The 19395-nt window shown below is 35.7% G+C and overlaps 1 protein-coding gene across 2 annotated transcripts in view; it reads left to right on the forward strand.

The window, feature by feature from the left end:
• Positions 1 to 10218, forward strand: part of SPPL2A (signal peptide peptidase like 2A) — a 55483-nt gene extending 45265 nt beyond the window's left edge. For both annotated transcript variants that reach the window (XM_039237147.1, XM_039237149.1), the window contains 2 exons: positions 952 to 1112; positions 9907 to 10218. In XM_039237147.1, the coding sequence (XP_039093078.1) occupies positions 952 to 1112; positions 9907 to 9981 (236 nt within the window). In that variant the 3' untranslated portion in view covers positions 9982 to 10218. The remainder of the gene's footprint in view (positions 1 to 951; positions 1113 to 9906) is intronic.
• The last annotated feature ends 9177 nt before the right edge of the window (positions 10219 to 19395 follow it).

Below are 19395 nucleotides of genomic sequence, written 5' to 3' on the forward strand. Positions count from 1 at the left end.
AGTAATTGTCATTTATCCCATTATTTCTGAGAACAGACAAGAACAGGAAGTAAGCCAAAAAAATACTTCTAAACATATCAAAGAGATATCTCAAAGTCCATATACCAAAGTTCTTTATTCTTAGGTAAGCAGCCTGTACCAGAGCATTTAGATACTGTGCTAGCAATGTTTTCAATTCCATAGTGGAGTTAAATGCAATAAATTAAGAGTGTACACTAGCAGTAGAGAAGGGTATTACCAGAAACAGGCACTTGACAGCAAGAAAGAACAGCTAAGTGAATGAAAAGATGATAAAAAGAAAAAACTGTAAAGAATAAGAAAAGCAGTCTAAGGCTATTAAGAATGATACTGTTTTAAGGGCATTAATGTAATAACATCCAGCACCAGTCAGTGTGATAGAACAAAAGAATCCTCAATGAAAAGGCAGATTACAGGGCTCTCTGTCCATTGTGATGTATAATTTTAGGAAGTTACCTAAACTTCCCTGGTCCTCCATTGCCTCATCTATAAAATCAAATCAGGAGGTAGACTGAATTGTCTGTCAAGGCTGTTCTAGCTTCAATGTTCAAGAAGCCCAGGAAGTATAATTCAAATTAGGAAGATTTTTCAAAGCAACTTTTAGTACCCCTTGGTACACCTTTTAGTTATCTAAAATGTGTAACAGCTCTCTATGGGTAACAGTGACAGATGATTGAGAATCTTGAATTACTGTCTTTATCAATGATTGATGATTAGGGTAATTATAATTGAAATACTAACTAGTTTCCAAACTTTCAAAAGCTCTGTAGAACATCTCTCCTAATTGCTGTCTAGGAAATAATGAAAGTAGGAAAAAAGTCATAGGACAAAAATATCCTTAGAAATATTTGAAAACCACCACTTCAGTGAGGGAGTCAAAATCCACCATTGGTAACATGTAGAAATGACTGATAATTTGTATTCTTCTTACAGCCTATGCTGTTGGCATGATACTTACATTTGTGGTTCTGGTGCTGATGAAGAAGGGCCAACCAGCTCTCCTCTATTTGGTTCCTTGCACACTTATTACTGCCTCAGTTGTTGCTTGGAGACGTAAGGAAATGAAAAAGTTCTGGAAAGGTAACGGCTATCAGGTATGTGCTTCTTCTATCTTGGTTACCAAGTTATCTTAGGATGTAATTTAGTGACTGACTTTGGCTGGGAACTGCCTGTATGTATCCATCAAAGCTTTTATGTGCGTAAAAGTTACCTTGGATCTGTCAGGATGTCCCAGGTTTTTTCCACCATTACTCCCTTACTCTCCACCTTCTGCATCATTAGTTCTCATTTCATCTGATGCCAAAATCCTGGTGACTCCGGGTGAAACTACCAAGAAGCAGTGGGAGGGCATCAGGGAAAGCCTCAACAGCACTTCAACGTGAATTTTCAAATCCACACATGAAAGTAGGTTTCATGAAAAATAAAACCCTAAGTACAGAATTTTTGAGACTGATACTAGCTATTTATAGCTAAGGTTTTGCAGATAAAAATTCTACTCTTCAGTACCCAAATGAGTCTAACTAAATTCAATAGGGTACCCATTTCAGATTTAAATGGATTAAGACAGACTTTTCTGTAAAATCCCTGGGACAGAGAAAATCCTGATATCAGAACCTATTATGTTTGCATTTTTTCTTCATTATTGTTAAACCCCTTTCTTCTTTTCCTAAATGCTCTGGATATTCCAGTAAAATTTGTTTCTGTTGAAATTAAAGGTAATTGGGAAACTCTAGCTTATTAAGGTCAGGGTCACAGCATTGATTTTTTTTCATGAGGCAGTTAGCTCTGCATTGCCTATTACAACAAACTACCTTCCTCCATCCACCCTCATACATGCGTGTTAGTGATCACATGAACGAAAGTAGAGATACTTTGGGTCGATGGCTGCAATTCTGTTGGTAGGTAAACAGTTCAAAGTTCATATCCATCTTGTGGTTGGTCTGCAGTATCATCTTTATTTAACAAGAGGTGATTAACACATTAAGTTAGACTACTATAATTTGAAGAAGTAGTGGTCTAGAATTCTTTTGGGTAAATCTTGTAATTCCCTTGAAACCTGGTTAAAATAATAAAACCTGCCCTGCCTATCTCACAATGCCTTTGTCTCAGCTTATATTTATGCACATATAACTATGGCCACAAGGCCCTTGACTAAGCCAGTAAGGTAGCATGTAACTTTTACATGAAGAGGACACCCACACAGTTTTTTATTTTTATAGATTTTTTAAAAATTAAAATATGTGCTACAGCATACACTCTACTTCTAGCCTTTGAAAGGCACATCCCAGAAAGTGCTCGTCATAATCATTTCCTTAAAATAGTTTTATATTCATATAGCAAATGTTAATTGAGCAGTTCTGTGAGCCTGGTACTATTTTAGCTGCTGATGATAAAAGATGAACAAGTTAGAAACAGACTTACTCTCCTGGCCTCTTGAAAGTGAGATTCTTGTGGAGGATGCAGATAGTCACGAACAGTGTGATAAATGTATTTATTAGTTATTTAGGGTATCATGAAAGCTAGCAGTGGGACACCCAGTGCTTGTGGTTTTGTGACAGAGTCAAAAGCGATTTAGGGAAGGCTTAAAGAATGTTAAATTTATGTGTTGAAACTTTAAGCCTTAGAGCCATGTGTGCCGTGCGGAACGAACCACGTTTTGAAAGGTTCAGAGGGAAAAGAGCATTGCACATTCTAGAAACTGAATGAAATTTAAGATGACTATAATGTTGAGTAACAGTAGGAGATGAAAACTGGAGAAGGAAGCAAGGGTAAGAACCTATAGAGTCTTGTAAGCTAAAGACCTTCTAAGAGGTATTTGAATCTATCCTGAGAGCATAGGAGACCATTTAAGGGTTTTAAGAAATCTACAAAATGGATTGAAGAAAGGAGCAAAACTTAAAGCAGCTTTTGTAATCAGGGGCAACAGTAGCCAGAATCAGTACAGTAGTGAGATCAAAAGAAGAGGACAAAGAGAAATTTAGAGGTATAATTAATGGAATACGGTGATTGTGTCAGTATAAGGAGAAGAGAAGGAAATGGAGTCCAGGATTTCTGCCTTAGGTAACTGAGTAGGTAGATGGTAATACCATTTATGGAGATAAAGAAGGGGAACAGGTTTGAGGGAAAAGGTGATGAATTCAATATTGGACATTTCAGACCACCTATGGGACCAACAAGAAGAGAGAAATAATAGGCAAATGAGTTAATGTCTCCTGATGTACAGGAAACAGACCTAGCTAGAGACAGAAATTTGCAAGCATCATCAGTGTACTCAGTAAGTGAGAACATAGAGGGAGAAGCAGCATCTCAGGACAGAACTGTGAGCAAGAAGTTTCTACAATTAGGAGCACTTATCTGATTCACTGGTTATGAGGTAGATCAGAACAGAGAAGATGAGCAACATGAGGAAATTTTGATTAGGGTTGGCATCATATCTTTTTTTAGGTTAGAATTTAAATTTGGAACTGTTAGAACACATATAACTGTCTTACAGAAAGAAGTGTGTTTCTTGTTATTTTCATCACCAGCATTTTTACTTATAAAATTTTCCTTCCCCTTTAATACAGCTTTTGACACATTTTATTTTAAACACATGTGCTTATTACAGAAAAATTTGAAAATGTAGAAAAACACAAGAAAATGAAGTCCACCTGTAATTTCACTACCTAGAGGGTAGGCACTCTTAAGATTTAAGTGCATTCCCTTGTGTGCCTTCCTAGATAAATGGATAGGTGGGTAGATGGTACTATACTCTAAAGAGAGAGTTCTCTGTTTTGCTTATTCACTGCATGTCATTTCATTTTTAAATTCCTTGTAAAAAATCATTTTAATGGCTATGTAATACTCTCATACAGGTACTATATTTTACCATTTCCTTTGACCCAATAATTTCTCTTCAGGGGATTGTCCAGAAAGTGATTAAACATTTGGACAAAGTTGATGTGAAAAAATGTCCATTAAAGTATTTCTGATTATCCTTATTCTATTGTAATAATTAATAGGTTAATATTATTAGTGGCAGTTAATTAACTAAATTTTTTACATATATCCTAACCTTGTTTTTTTCTTTTTGTATTTTAATTATAAAGTAATTCATGTTTACATTCTTTAAAAAAGTAATACAGAAGTGTCTAAAGTAAACATAGAGGGTCCTTTTCTAACTATTCCACATTCTCCCACCTCCCTTTAGGGCCAGTTACTTTGAACAGTTTGTGTGGAGATGTTGTTATGCCAACTCACACTGCAAATAGTTGAATATTTAAAGATGCCATATATGTAAATAACATTGTGTTTCTTTGGAAATATTCTACAACTCACTTTCTGGTTTATTGTTGTGCACCTTTCCTCCTTTCTCTCAGTGATGTTTATTGAGGAAGGAATGATGTTTAGTAAGGAAGGAATTCAACCAAGTGATACATTTATATTCCCTATGAACAGATCTTCTGCCCTAGACCATCTAAGTTTCATTCATAAAAATAGTGATCTTGAAAAAATTTAGAATTCTGTTTTACAGCAGCTACCTATGAAGGGGAAAAAGATCATTGCAGCCAACACAAAGGAGTAGTAAATAACCCCAGCAGGGCAGACTCCAGGGCCTTAATCATATGACATAGACGCTAAATAATGCAGTTGGTTGTAGGAAAATCCACTTTAAAATACCCAAAAAGAGTAAGATAACTTTGGGAGGTGGGGGGGACAGGGAGGAAGCTTGTGAATTTTTGTTTTACTGTTTAACTTTATTAAAAAGATAAAAGGGGTGGCTCAGTCGGTTGAGTGTCTGCCTTTGGCTCAGGTCATGATCTCACAGATCCTCTGTCTCTCTGCCCCTGCCTGCTTCTCTCTCTCTCTCTCTCTTAAAAATAAATAAACTTAAAAAAAAATTTTAAGGCTTTTAAAAAAGAAAAAATTAAGAGAAACAAAGTAAGACAACTTTGGTTATACACTTCTCACTTTTGGAGTGTGGGGTCATCATTCTATTAAGTAAAAACATTCAGAATATAAAATAGTACATAGTAATAATAACATGGAGTCTTGTACCAGACTACCTAAGTTTGAACTCTGATTTTGTTCATTATTAGCCACCTGGCCTTAGACAAATTACTTAGCTTCTTGGTGCCTCAGTTTCCTCCAGTGTAAAAAAGAATAATAATCATCCTACTTCAGAGGGTTGTTGTCAGATACACACATTGCCTAGAATAGTGCCTGACATATCATAAACATGGTGTATTTGCTCCTCTTAGTTATAGGAACTGGGGGTTTCTGTTGGTTTATTTGTTGGTTGGCTGTTATTTTTCAGTTCATTTACTAGATTTCAATTTTTCCAGTTTGAATATTAAAACTCGAGGTGTTGGTTAAATCTGGTTTTTTTAACTCAGGTTTCAAAAAGATTTGGTAGCCATCACAAACCTCCGAGGGAAAAAATCTGTTAAATGTGGTCATTTTCCCACTGTACACTAGATTTTAAAATATGAAGAAAAGGCACATGCTGAAATTTTAGGCAAGATAGTTGCAGAATATTACTAACTGCTGCCAGGAGAGAATCTTTTTTTTTTTTTTTAGGACACCAGCATTTTTGAAAGTTATAGAATATAATGCCTTCACAAAATTATTCCCATTACTGTGAAAAAGAAAATCTCTCACTGCTTTTGTCCAGCCTTTAAGCTCAAAATTGGTGGTATCTGGGTGGCTCAGTCAGTTAGGCGTCTGACTCTTGGTTTCGGCTCAGGTTGTGATCTCATGGTTCATGAGTTCAAGCCCTGCATTGGGCTCTAAGCTGACAGTATCGAGCCTACTTGGAATTCTCTTTCCCTCCCTCTCTGTCTGCTCCTCCTGCACTGCCTCACTCTCCCTTGTTCTCTCTCTTTCTCTCTCTCAAAAAAAAAAAAACTTTAAAATATACAGCAGTTTCCAATTTTTAAAAAAAGTAGCTAAACTCAAAATTAATTTAGTTTGAATGTTGACTTTTGTGGGAAACAGTATATTGTAGGCTTTGGAATCAGTTCTGGCAAGTCATTTCATCTCTTAAGACTGTCTCCTCATCCATTAGATGAGCTTGGATCTACAGGCAGGTAGGGGAATCTAATCCATAGTGGTGGGTTAGCCCAAGGCTTGGTAGGGCAAGTAGATGACATCAGGTAAGACTAGGCAGAGGCTTTGAAAGTACAACCTGGAGCCTCAGCAAGCCTGGTAAAGCAGAAGAAGTCTAGGTCTTTTTGTTTTGGTTTTTTTTTAATGTTTTTTTATTTATTTCTGAGAGAGAAAGACAGCATGAGCAGGGGAGGGTCAGAGAGGGAGATACAGAATCTGAAACAGTCTCCAGGCTCTGAGCTGGCTGTCAGCACAGAGCCCAACACGGGGCTCCAACCTATGAACCGTGGGATCATGACCTGAGCCAAAGTCAGACGCTTAACCAACTGAGCCACCCAGGCGCCCCATTTGAGGCACTTTTAAACGTTAAATTAGACTAGTATCTTTACGGTCTTTACACATCATTTTTTTTTTTGGAAGCGCCAAAAGCTTTTGCTACTGTTTGACATAATCAAATATAAAACAGGTAATATAAAATAAAGCCAGAATCTAAGGTGATGACATCCTTGTTTATGCTGTTAATCATTTAGTTCATTCCAATGCCTGATACTAAAGTGGGTTCAAGATTATTGGTGGTAAAAAGCAGGCCTTTGCCCTGTAGATTTTTAAATGTCATGGTTAGCCCTGTCAGCCTCTTTATACTTTTTTTCAAAGGGAAATTATACTCCATTTGTTTCTAAAACTTAGAGACTTCATGGAAGTACTTTGGTATTTTTAGAGTCTTTCAGACCTTTCCATGAATTTCTCTGATCAAAAGAAGTAACATTTCTATAGGATTTCACTAAAATTTTACTGATTTGGAGATCTTAATTGTATATTCTTTTTCTATAATTCAAAGCTACTTAGAGTCTTACTGTGAATTTTTTCTTGAATGCTTCAAGAGTTAGAGTGTTCAGTTCCATTTGATTGTACTAAAAGTTTTAAGTTCTAATTAGCTTAGAATAAATAAAGGTGTTTTTTCTCTAGAGGGGAAAATTAAGCAGTGGCATAATTAATTCTTATGTTCTTCGGCATAAAGAACAACTAAAAGATATCATCATTTTAGGGGATTTTTTGTTTCTTTCTAATTATAAATCAGTGGAGTTAGAGTTATGCAGCAATCTCCAATGGGCTATTTTACTCTGGATAGGAAATAAGTGTTCAGTTTGTTGATATCCAGTAAACAGTGGGTTTGTCTCTGTTAAATGTCACTAGTGCTTCTAATTATTTTTAGAAGTCACAAGCTGTAACTGACAAGTCCGAATACAGAGATACTTAGAACAGCACTGCTTTAGTATCAACAACTCTCCAGTTACACTACCCCCCCTTTAATGAGAGTTTTATTAGAGTGTTTCTGGAGATTGGCTCAATTATAAATAAGCAGAACTATCAGTAAATGCCAGGCAAGCTGACCCAATTTAAGATTTTTCATCTTTCCAAATTGAGCTTGCTTATTTACAAATATTATGAAGAACTATACCAATTTTTCCAGTTAATTTTATTTATATTAATTTTTGTTGTGTTTTTAAAAACCTGTTTTGGGGTGCATAGGTGGTTCAGTTGGTTAGTCGTCCAACTTGATCTCAGCTCAGGTATTGATTTCAGGGTCATGAGTTCAGACCTCACTGGGTGTGAAGCCTACTTAAGAAAAAAAAATTTTTTAATAAAAACCTATTTCAAGGTCGTGCTTTATGTTTCTGTATTGCTTTGCTTTCATTGAAAAGTCGGTAAAGAAAATAAAAGAGTATAGATGTTTACTTCTTAATAAGTTGATTTTGAAAGTTTTTTTTTTTAATTTAATACATTACATATACAGTTAGGGATTAGATTATAGTGTCACTGAGGTAACTGAGGATTAGGAAAGAAGAGGCATGTGGTAACTTCAGGAATATAGGCTGTCATTAGGATACAGCTGCCAGGGTGAACGGGTGTTGGGGAAGAAAGAAGGTTTTCCTACCATCGATTCTGCTGAGGCTGCTTCAGTTCTCTCTCCCCACAGCTCCAACCTCTTATCCTTAGAGCTTCTAAATTGCTAGAAGAAAAGGGACCTAAATATGTCTTACATGCTTCTCCTTTCTGTCCCTCATTTGAATTGTGACTAAAATCAACTCTTCAACAATTTCATCTTGTTTCATTTAGTGAAATGTTTGGTAAATGTGTTAACCTTTATCTATTTGGCTTCCCCCCACCTCCCTTGAAGGGCTACGAACATGTAATTATCTTAATGTAGGGGTTATCTTTGGCAAATAAAGGACCTCAAAGCTGTTTTGGCCTTGGGATGACTTGTAGAGTACTGGCATTTTTGGGTTTTATAAGCCATCTCTGTTACTTGAGACAGTTGTCAGTGGAAGCCTCATCTCATGTTGTGTTCTTCTTGTCTGGCAAGTTCAGAGACCCCATTGGGAAATGATTCCAACGGCTGCTTCCTTTTCCAAAAAACTCTACACTTTTAGAATCAGTTTATAAAAATAGGAACATTTATCTTTCTGGCCTTCTAATTCTTGATAAAGAAAAAAATGTGCATCACAATACCGAAAATTAATCACTAATCTAAAAATCTTCGACAATCTTCACAAAGACAGTAGGTACTTTTTATTCTTTTTTAAGCAATTTTATCTGAAGAAGAAAATCAAAATATGTAAGCAGTTTCTTCTTCCTCCATTCCCAAATATGGAAAGATTTATTTAGGAATATGGATGGGCATAGCTGATGTGATCATTCGAGAAAAGTTTAACTGGTAATTCCTCTAAAGTAATCTATAGCAAATGTATTCTTGATTTTGTTTTCAGATATTCATTTGACCTTTTAAGTACCTTCAGTTTGTTTTTAGTAGAAATGTTTGTCATATAATGTTTCCATAATTTCATGTTTCATTCTTTTTTTTAATGTTTTCTTTATTTTTGAGAGAGACACACATAGAGTGAGAACGGGGAGGGGCAGAAAGAGAGGGAGATACAGAATCCCAAGCAGGCTACAGACTCTGAGCTGTCAGCACAGACCCAACCAGGGCCTAATGCAGGGCTCGAACTCATGAACTGTGAGATAATGACCTGAGCCGAAGTCAGGTGCTTAGCTGACTGAGCCACCCAGGTACCCCTCAAGTATCATTCTTAAATTATCTTACAGTCAGTTCAAGGCGTCAACCAGGTTACACTGTCCACAAACCAGCAAGTATTCTCAGAGTGACTTGTGGGGTCATTTTTAGTTTTTTCACCTTTAGGAGTGGAGACTGCGTGGAATAGTGTCCTAGATTAAGCATCAAGAATATCTTCCTTTTGTGGTAGAGTTCCCATTGCCATAAAGGGCAGCTCATATTGGGAAATGGAAATAGTAGAAGATCCAAAGAGAGAGTTCATCAGATTGGTTCTGAGTCAAATGATGAGGCTTTCTCTATCACCCTGATCTTATTCTTTTTTTTTTTTCTTAAGATTTTTTTTTTTAAATGTTTATTTCTAGGAGAGAGAGAGAGAGACAGCGTGAGCAGGGGAGGGTCAGAGAGAGAGGAAGTCACAGACTGAAACAGGCTCCAGGCTCTGAGCTGGCAGTCAGCACAGAGCCCGATGTGGGGTTCGAACCCACGAACCGCGAGATCATGACCCAAGCGAAAGTCGGACACCCAACCGACTAAGCCACCCAGGCGCCCCGCCCTGATCTTATTCTTAGACCATGGATATTCAACCACTACCTTGCTCCAAAAGGAGTGCTCAGTCCCAGGGAGTATTTTGTGTCCTTTTTAAAAAGTAGGAACCCTTTTGCCAAATTAGCTAATATTGAGGGCAAGTTGAAAATTTGCATTTCCTAACATGTTTTATTTATGCCTAGGTGATGGGACACGTGGACTATGCGACAAATGAAGAAAGCCCTGTGGCTGCTGACGAACAGAATGTCCAACAATAATATTGTGTAGACCTGCAATAATGTGTCAAATGATTTTCTACAACTAGAGTTTGACTTTTGAAATTGATTTTTGAATTGACAGTCTGAAAGAAGCTTCAATGATATGCTTGCAAATATATATTTTTAAGAGCTGGTACTGACAATTACATCAAATAATTGAAATACATTTGCTTTTAACTATGTTAAAGTTGTGCCTTCACATTAAATAAAAGCGTATGGTCTGTATAATTTTCAAGATCTATTATACACAGTATATTTTTCTAAAAAACTGTCTTGACCCACCCCTGTACTAAAATCTGTTTCTTTCAACTCTTAATAATAGATAAAAGTATTTCTGTCAAAGTGAGTTTATGAACAGATTTTACTGTAAAGAATTACACAAACTTTATGCTCTCTAGAAATAACTGATTAAGATCATGCTAGAAGGCAGTTCAACAATGAAATTTTGGATTTTTTTCACTGCCGAGGTTAGAAAAATAGGATTTGGGAATACATATAAATGCATATTTTTGTAGCATAGGTTTTTTTTAATCCCAATCTTTTTTAAACTTGAAAATCTAAATTACTTCAATCTGCCTATGTATTATGTTAAAATATTTTTCCAGATATAAAGAAACATAATATATAGAACTAGTCTACAGTTTTCAGTGGTGTGTTTTTCTTGAAGAGGTAGCTTAAACTTCTACACTGACATTCAATTTCACCATGGTATTTCTTATCTCTGAAATTTGGTTCTGGTTATGTTAAGGCTTGACATTTTGTAAAAAATCTTTTTTAATCGACTTTTATATTAACACATGTGGCTCATTGTGTGAGTATCACATCCCTAACCGTCTCCTCTTACCCCTTCAACCACCACCTTTTTCCCCCCAAAATCTCCCTCCTTTCCCCATAGGAAAGCACTGTTAAATTTTTTAAATATTTTGTTGGAGGATGGCTTACTAATATATAAAGTGTGCTTCAGAGGAAAGAATTGGAGACAAAAGACAGAAGACCAGGTTAGTCTCAATTTAATGACAATAAAAGAATTTGAGTGAATTGCCTTAGCTTAAAACTCTTGTATTCTCAGTTTTGTTTTCTCATCTGCAAAGTGAATAATTTAGACCAATTAATCACTCTGGTACCTTCCAACTTGAAAAATATCTTTCTCATTCTTTGCTGAATCTCAGATGTGGCTTTGAACATTAACCTGGGAGTCAGAAGTCACAGTATCTTTCTACCGTCTTTTATTTTCTGTAAGAAATTCCCGGGGGTGCCTGGGTGGCTCAGTCAGTCGAGCATCTGACTTCAGCTCAGGTCATGATCTCACGGTTCATGGGTTCAAGCCCCACGTCTGGCTCTGTGCTAACAGCTCAGATTCTGGAGCCTGCTTCAGATTCTGTGTTTTCTTCTCTCTCTGCCGCTCCTCCACTGTGCTCATTCTCTTTCTCAAAAATAAATAAACATTTAAAAAAAGAAATTCCCAAATGATGATTGCAACAATAGGATTTTGCATTTCTCTGTAAGTAATATACAAGATTGTGAACAAGTCTGATCTTTCATTCTAAAACCATTTCAACTGATGAAAAGATAAAGCTAATGCTTTTTAAAAAGGATCAGATGTTTACTTGTGAAGTAAATTTAACAGTTGAAGAATTAGATGCTTTTGTGTAATTAACTTCTGCTGAGTAAACTGTAGGTAGAGCAGCTCCTTTGACAGTCAGCCCCTCTTTCTACTTAGTATACTTATGGGTCCTTTGGTTTATGGCAAAATGACAGGTAAGTATCTGATAAGTTAAGAGTTAATCTTAATTTTACCTCGGTAATACCAAGTTTGAATTTTTTCCAAAGAATCTAATTTTTTGGCGGACTCTGATAGAACAGATTAAGTGCCATTTTAAAGCTCCAACTATATTTTCATTTATAATATCAATAAGATGTTTGCCAAAAGAGAGCTTTTTTAGTAAAATCATCTCTACTCATCCCAATTTTATGATATTTTAAAGCCTCAACCACATTTTATGAAGAACATTTTACATCTAGATATCTGAAATCTTAGTTCTCTGATACAAATTCTACTTTATCCAACCGTAAGTTATCAAAGATGTAAAACTGTGTTCTAGTTTGCTATTGAGATCCTATTGATTAAAAATAAGCAACAGAGTGAAATTCCCCAACTTATCCATTCTCAATGTCAACTTTATATTCTAAGAGCCCTTCTAGCAGCCATGCTGAAAATATTTTGAGAAATTGCAGTAAAGAGCAGAAATATTTTATTTTGGAAATCAAAATGAAGGAAGGTTGAGGGAGATGAAAATTTTTCCTTAAAAGGCCATGTGCTTTCTTCCTCTTTCATTTTCCCACCACCTGTAACTTGTAGGGGAAGAGAGTTGGTTTTTCCCTGAACCTGTCTTTGAAGCAGTGAAATATATTGCAAGAAAAAAAGTAATTTACTACTTTTTAGAAATTCCCTATGAACATTTTGTAGCATAAAACAAGGAATTAAATATCTCAAATTGTAGTTTAGGTCATTTTTACTTCAATTGAGGTCAGCAAAGATAAATATGAGGTTAATGGTGAAAGACCTTTCTATTCTAATACATTGTTTTCTTCTAGTTTGTAGATTTTCTTAGATTAGCAATACCTTAGTAGAATCTGTGATTTACTTTTGAAGGAAGAGAATTCTGCTGTTGGCATGTATAGGTTTTAGTTTCATGTCTGTGGAGATTTTGGTGAAATGGTACATTTATGGTAAATACAAATTAACTTCCTAGTTTTTCTTTGCTCTTTCAGTTTCTGCCATAGGTATAAGCAAAGATTTCTATTTTTGACTTAAAAAAATTGAATTAATTTTATTTAAGCTTGATTTCTAGAATTTCAGCCTCATCTCTGCCAATGAGATTTCCAAACAACAGGGATTGCATTTCAGACCAGTGGAATGCATTAGTTTGAAAGGCTTTGTATTTTCCTATTAATAAGGAAAAAAGTTGAATTTATTCAAGGTGATGCCAAATAACTGTTTTAAAATTTTTATTTTCAGTGCTCTATTTTATCTCAGAGGACAATTCTAAAGGGGGATGGAGACAGTAATATAAATAAAACCAAAATACTGAATATAAATAACTTTTTGCTTCCTGGAAGAAAGATACTCTGTAAATTCCAGTGACCTGAATCAATTATTCAGCCTTTTGGAATTTGAAAGAAAGTGTACAGTACTCATGGTTTGGGTTACTAAAATTAGAGTAAACATAGAGTGAAAATAGAGTAAACAAAATGATTGACAAAGTAATAAACAGGCCATATTTATAGTGACCATATACATATTTCCTTGTTTGATATTTCCATACTTAAGGACAGCCTTTGTATCTATAAAAATATTCATTGTTGAAAAAAGTATTTTTAAACTAAATTTTTCAAATAGTCCTGCATTATTGTCAATTAAGAGGCAAGAAAGAGGAATTAAGTGTAGAATATTTAATTGTCATCATGTTTCTTTGATTAAAATATTGCATAAGAAATATTGTAAATAGCTATTCCTTTGGAATATGGATTTTTTTTTAATATCTAAAGTTTATCTGCTTAGCCTGCAAAATTTCCCAGTAGGACAAATCAGTGTAAAGTTTTTGCCTATTTTATATCTTCTGTTGTATTTTGTTCAAGAGAACCTTTTTAAAAATGCTGTGATTGAATTTTTACTTCTTAGATGATGGTTTGAGTGTGGAATTCTTTTTTAAAAACTTTGATATGTAAGTTGGTGCAAATTAATAGTTTTATAACACTACTGGTCTTTATTTTTTATGGAACAGATTACAAGTTAAAATTTTTTCAAGTGTTAATTTAGCAGTTCTTTAAAAAATTTCATTCATTATGTGCCAATACTGACAAGAAAAAAATTTTTTATAATGTATTGAATTAATTATGGTGTTCAATAAATTATATTTTAAAATAGAATTTGAATGTGTTTTATTTTTAATGGTGAAAAATAATTGAAAATCAACTAACAGTATACTAGATCATGGTCACATAAAGTATAAATGGTAATAATCATTTATGAAATTGTGTAGTTAGTTAAGTCTGACAAATTATCCATAAAACCTAGATTCCATAAATGTCAGTTATTGGAAATTTGTACTGATACATAATATCCCTTCATAAGTATTTATTGAATTAATTTATGTATAGACTTTATTTTAACCAGGAAATCCTACCTTTTGAAATGAACATTGTTGGCATTTGCAGCTTTGCTATTGTTGTTCTCACAAATTACTAAGATGACTGCTGCCATCGTACTGTTCTCTTAACTCAGATGTGGTTGGCTCAGATATACTTCTCTAATGAGTTTGTCTTGACCACATGTTGAGGAAGTTCATTCCTCTCCATGCCCTGCTGCAGAGGAACCTTGTTTCATCCCACATGCCCAAATATCCATGTATCTGGAAAGATGCGTAAGAAACTGGAAAGAGTGGCTGTCTTTATGAAGAGGGCAAGTAAGATGACTAGGGCATAGGGGTTAAGAGGGAGATTTATTTTTCACTATACTCTTAACACCTTTTGCATTTTCTATCATGTGCTTCTATTAAGATTAAAAACAAATCACAAAAGTCTATTGAATTATTTTCCTCTTAAAGATATTCACACTAACATGGTTAAATAATAAATTATTCATGTTTTCTTCAGGTAATTAGCCTTGTAAACAGTCTAATGTGTATAGGGAGAGTAAAAACAAAATTTAACCAACTGTCAAGTTTTTGTGTTAAAATTAATTTATGTTCTTTAAAAATTTCTGTTTATTAGCTTGAAGTTCATTTTGTTTTGCTTGAAGATAGGAGTAGGACTAAATTTTATATTCAGATCATTTCCACTTCTGTAATCCCATGGAGACCCTAAGAGTCAATCAGTAGTTCTCAACTTTATATTTCTTGTGGCCCCTACATAAATGACCCACAACAAATTAAAAATAAGGCAAAGCCATAAAACCTACATTCCAGGGGCACCTGGGTGGCTCAGTTAAGGTCCCAACTCTTGATTTCGGCTCAGGTCATGATCTCATGGTCATGAAGAGTTGGAGCCTGCTTGGGATTCTCTCTCTGCTGCTCCCCTGCTTGTTCGTTCTCTCTCTCTCTCTCTCTCTCTCTCTCTCTCTCTCTCTCAATAAATAAGAGAATAAAGCAAAGGTAAAAATAAATCATCATGAAAAGCGTTAACAGCAGCAATTGAAAACAATGGCCAATTCTAGGCAACATTAATGATAACAAACTATCTTAGCAAAAAAGTATTGGAAATTTTCAACTGCCTTCATATGAGTTCTCAGAATAGACGCTACTCTTGCAACAATAGCCAAACTTAGCAGAATTCTGGAGAGAGATCTCTGTAAACCGTAGTAAAGCACTGATTGTCACCAGCTCCCTTAGGAGTTCATGGACAAATAGTCCTTAGGCTTAGTTGCAAATTTAAGTCTATGGTTTGGGATGTCATTCTATTAAAAACTTCAATTGAGGTCAGAGGATTTCTTCTCTAGATTAAGTGGGAAAGGTAACAATCAGATTCTAAGTAATGTTTACCTATTAATAGGCTCTGGTAACTATGGAAAACTAATTTTTTTACAAATGAAAAATGCTTCATCCACAAATTTATGTATTTGGAACATTTTTCAATTAAACCCTCACCAATCATTTCCTATACAAAATCCGCTCCAGCCCTGATCCGTGCAGACAAATAAAATAGACCAATGCAATTGCCAAGCCATCTCCATTCCGTCTTCCAAATGTCTCTCAAAGAATCCTCATATTCACCATCACCACTGCCATGAACTCAATTTAATCCATCCATACTGTGAACAAACTTCATTGGTCTTGCCAATGCTAATTTTGCTATCAATCACCCTTCTACATCATAAGCCAGTGCTCTTCCAAATGGAAATGTGATCATGCAACTCAAGTGCTTTAAAAAAACCTTTAATGGCACCAAATTTGTCTAAGAACACTCTAGATACCTTACTGTGATTTTTAGAGCTTAACTAGTGTAGTCCCTGTGTCTATCTAGCCTTATCTCCCATCATTTTCTTCTCCATTCCTGCCCTCCTCTTCCTAGGAAACTTCAGTGCACAGTCCCACCTCCCACACACCACCATCCATATAGACCCTTCAAACCTCAATTTAGGGATCACAGTTTGGAATGGAAAGACACGTGTGGAAAGAACAAGTACAGATGATTCCCTTATGGAATTTTATTCTAAAAGAAAAGTGAAATCGGGTCAAGAAGTAAGTTTGGAATCGGGGAGGGGTGATTTGACAGAGGTAGAAATAATAGCATGTTTGAATGTTAGTGGAGATCCAGTAGAAAGGGAAATTTTGATGATGTAGGAAAGAGGTAAGAGAATGAAGTCAATTTATCTCAAATAGGCCAGGGGTGACAGGATCTACTGCCCAAGTGGAAGGGCTTGCATTAGATAGGAACATGGGGTGGGGGATTCCTCTCCAGAAACTGGAGATTAGGTGGTGTGTATGAGTACAGATGCAGGTAGGGAGGTATTTGTAATTGGTGGGAGCATGAGAATTTCTATTCTGAGTGCATTTACATTCTGTAAACAAAGTTCTGATCAGGGTCATCAACTGAGAGTCAGTTTCAGAAAGAGATGTAGAAAGTTTGTTTTTAAGTTTATTTATTTATTTTGAGGGAGAGTGCATGCAATAGAGCGTGAGCTGGGGAGGGACAGAGAGAGCGGGAGAGAAAATCCTAAGCAGCCTCCTCAGCATGGAGTGCGACCCCCAGGCTCAACACAAACCGTGAGATCTTAAAATCAAGAGTCAGATACTTAACCCACTGGACCAACCAAGAGCCCTGAAAGCTTGAAGAGAAAGGAAAAAGTTATCTTTAAAATGTGAGAGAGTGATTGTTATAGGGACAGGACCTCAATATGCATGCAGTCCCTGGTTCTGCAACAGCATCACTTGAAACTTGTTAAAAATGCAAAATTTTTGTCCCCACTCTACACTTGAAACAGAAAGTGAGGATTGGGCACAGCAATCTGGTTTTTTAACATGTTTTGCAGGTCATCTTTCGCATGCTAAAATGTGAGACCTCATGTATCCGACTCACCCAGAAGCCTTGTTGGACTACAGATTCCTAGGCTGCAGTCCAAGATTTTTTTATTCAGTTCTGAGGTAGGACCCAACCAAAAATGTCCATTTCTAACAAGTTCCCAGGTAATGTTGGTACTGTTGGCCTAGGCACCACGCTTTGTGAACTACTGGTCTGGGAAATACAGTATGATATAGTTGCATCAAGAGCCCATCATGAGTTTTGGGATCTTAAAATTTAAGTGTATAGTCACTTAAATTTTATATTTAACTCCATCCTTGTGTGTTATATATTAGAAATTCTCTTCAGAGGAAAGGTAATCTTTGTTTTTCTGCTCATGTTTAAGAGGAACTAAAAACCCAATTGGATACTCTGAGCACGTAAGAGGGGCTTATTAAATGAAAGGTACATTGTAGGATGAGCCAGCATTGTCTGGCTCTGCTGCTGGGAAAGCCTGAGGTTAGTACCTTCAAGTGTTTCTCTTGGGATGATCAGATTCCTTAAGAAAAATTTCTTCCAATCTCCTGGAGTCATGTGGTTTGGGAAAGGGTTGACAGCTCAGCATTCTATATGCAAACGATCATTCAAATGACCATTTCCAGTGTGTCACCTATGCATGCCCTCAATTGTGACTGGATCCTTGAGGCAAGAGACCTCCTGTTTTACTCTCTCCAAGGATCAAAACTCCACTCTCTGCCAGAGTCAGGGAGGGACCCTTGCCCAGCTACATGAAGTAGGAGAGGAGATCTGTGGTTCTTCATGAATGACAGGATTAGAAAATAACCCTGTTTTAACCTTAAATTAAATAATTGGTTTAGGCAATGATCATCAGTGTGTGAAACCATTAGATAAAAGGAAGGTTTAAGCTGTCAGCACCTGAAATCACAGATAAATCTCAACATGACTAAAGGTGGGACAACTGGACATTATAGGCCTTTTAATGCACTATGAAGCACAAAGCGCTGTGAAGTGTTCTTGCAAAAAAAGCTAACCTGGAATCTAATCAAATCTAGAGCATCAACTTCTAACTATGGGAAATATAGAGGATGAAGAAACAGGTTAAATGACACTCAAGGGAACAGACTTACAAATACAGAATATGCAACATTCTAAAAGATAACTGAAAAAAAATAAATAAATAAAAGATAACTGAATTGATTCTTGTAATAAGCCAATAGCATAGAAGGGAAAAGTGAGGAAGGAAGAGGGGCTGCTGTAAATTAAAAGAAACTTCTGTGACACAATACCCAAATCCCTGTGTAGACTTTGTATCCCAATTCACCAAACCAACTAAACAAGACATTTGTGAACCCACTAGGAAAATTTGGTGATGAACCAGATGAAAGACAATACCAAATAATTGTTAATTTTTTTAGATGTGATAATATCATGCAGTCCATTTTTAAAAACAGATGTATGTTGAAATATAGAGGAGCAAAACGATATGATATCCATGACGTGCTTTAAGTTAAATCAGCTTTGAGGTACCTGGGTGGCTCAGTTGGTTGAGCGTCCAACTTTGGCTCAGGTCATGATCTCGAAGTTCGTGAGTTCGAGCCCTGCATCAGGCTCACTGCTGTAAGCCTGTCTGCATAGCCTGCTTTGGATTCTCTATCCCCCTCTCTCTTTGCCCCTCCCAACTTGCACTCTCCCAAAATTAAATAAATATTTAAAATTTAAAAAAAGAAGTTAAATCAGCTTCAGCTAAGACAATAAGAAAAAGGAAAAAGATTAAGCAAATGCAGTAAAATCTTGATAATCATTGAAATTGAGTGACAGGCATTTGTTTCTACTCTTATGTATGCATCAACCTTCCCCGCTCCCCCCCCACGTGCGTGACATTTTTAATCAAAATATTTCATTTTTCATTTAAGAACTCTGTTTCATGTAGTGTTGTGTGGGAGCAAAATTAGGTGTGTGTTCAATTTCCTTTCACATGCATCTCTCCTCATGTTTTTGCTCTTCAGCTGTACATTTATAATCATTTAATATTAGGCACCTGTATTATATTTAAATCTTTTTCAAAGCACAGAGTCAATTAATACAATGAATATCTGGTTTCCTAGTTATTTTAGTTTTACATATTTTAGTTTTAGTTAAGGTCTTATCTATACTGTAATCGGCTTTTATGATCTTAAAGTATATTAGGTTAAGATTAGCTATCTTCCTGTTATCCCTTTGAGATTTTCATGAAAGAAGATGAAAATCTCCTAAGAATAGTGAGGCAAGTACATACACACACACACACACACACACACACACACACACAGACATATATACTTAGAGTAATTCCATTTTAATGCCATTTAACTTCCATTTTAGGGTCTTTTAATAATAACGTTATAGTGCTAAAAT

Source organism: Hyaena hyaena, unplaced genomic scaffold (genome assembly GCF_003009895.1).
Source record: "Hyaena hyaena isolate Hyena2069 unplaced genomic scaffold, ASM300989v1 scaffold_120, whole genome shotgun sequence".
Lineage (NCBI taxonomy): Eukaryota > Metazoa > Chordata > Mammalia > Carnivora > Hyaenidae > Hyaena > Hyaena hyaena.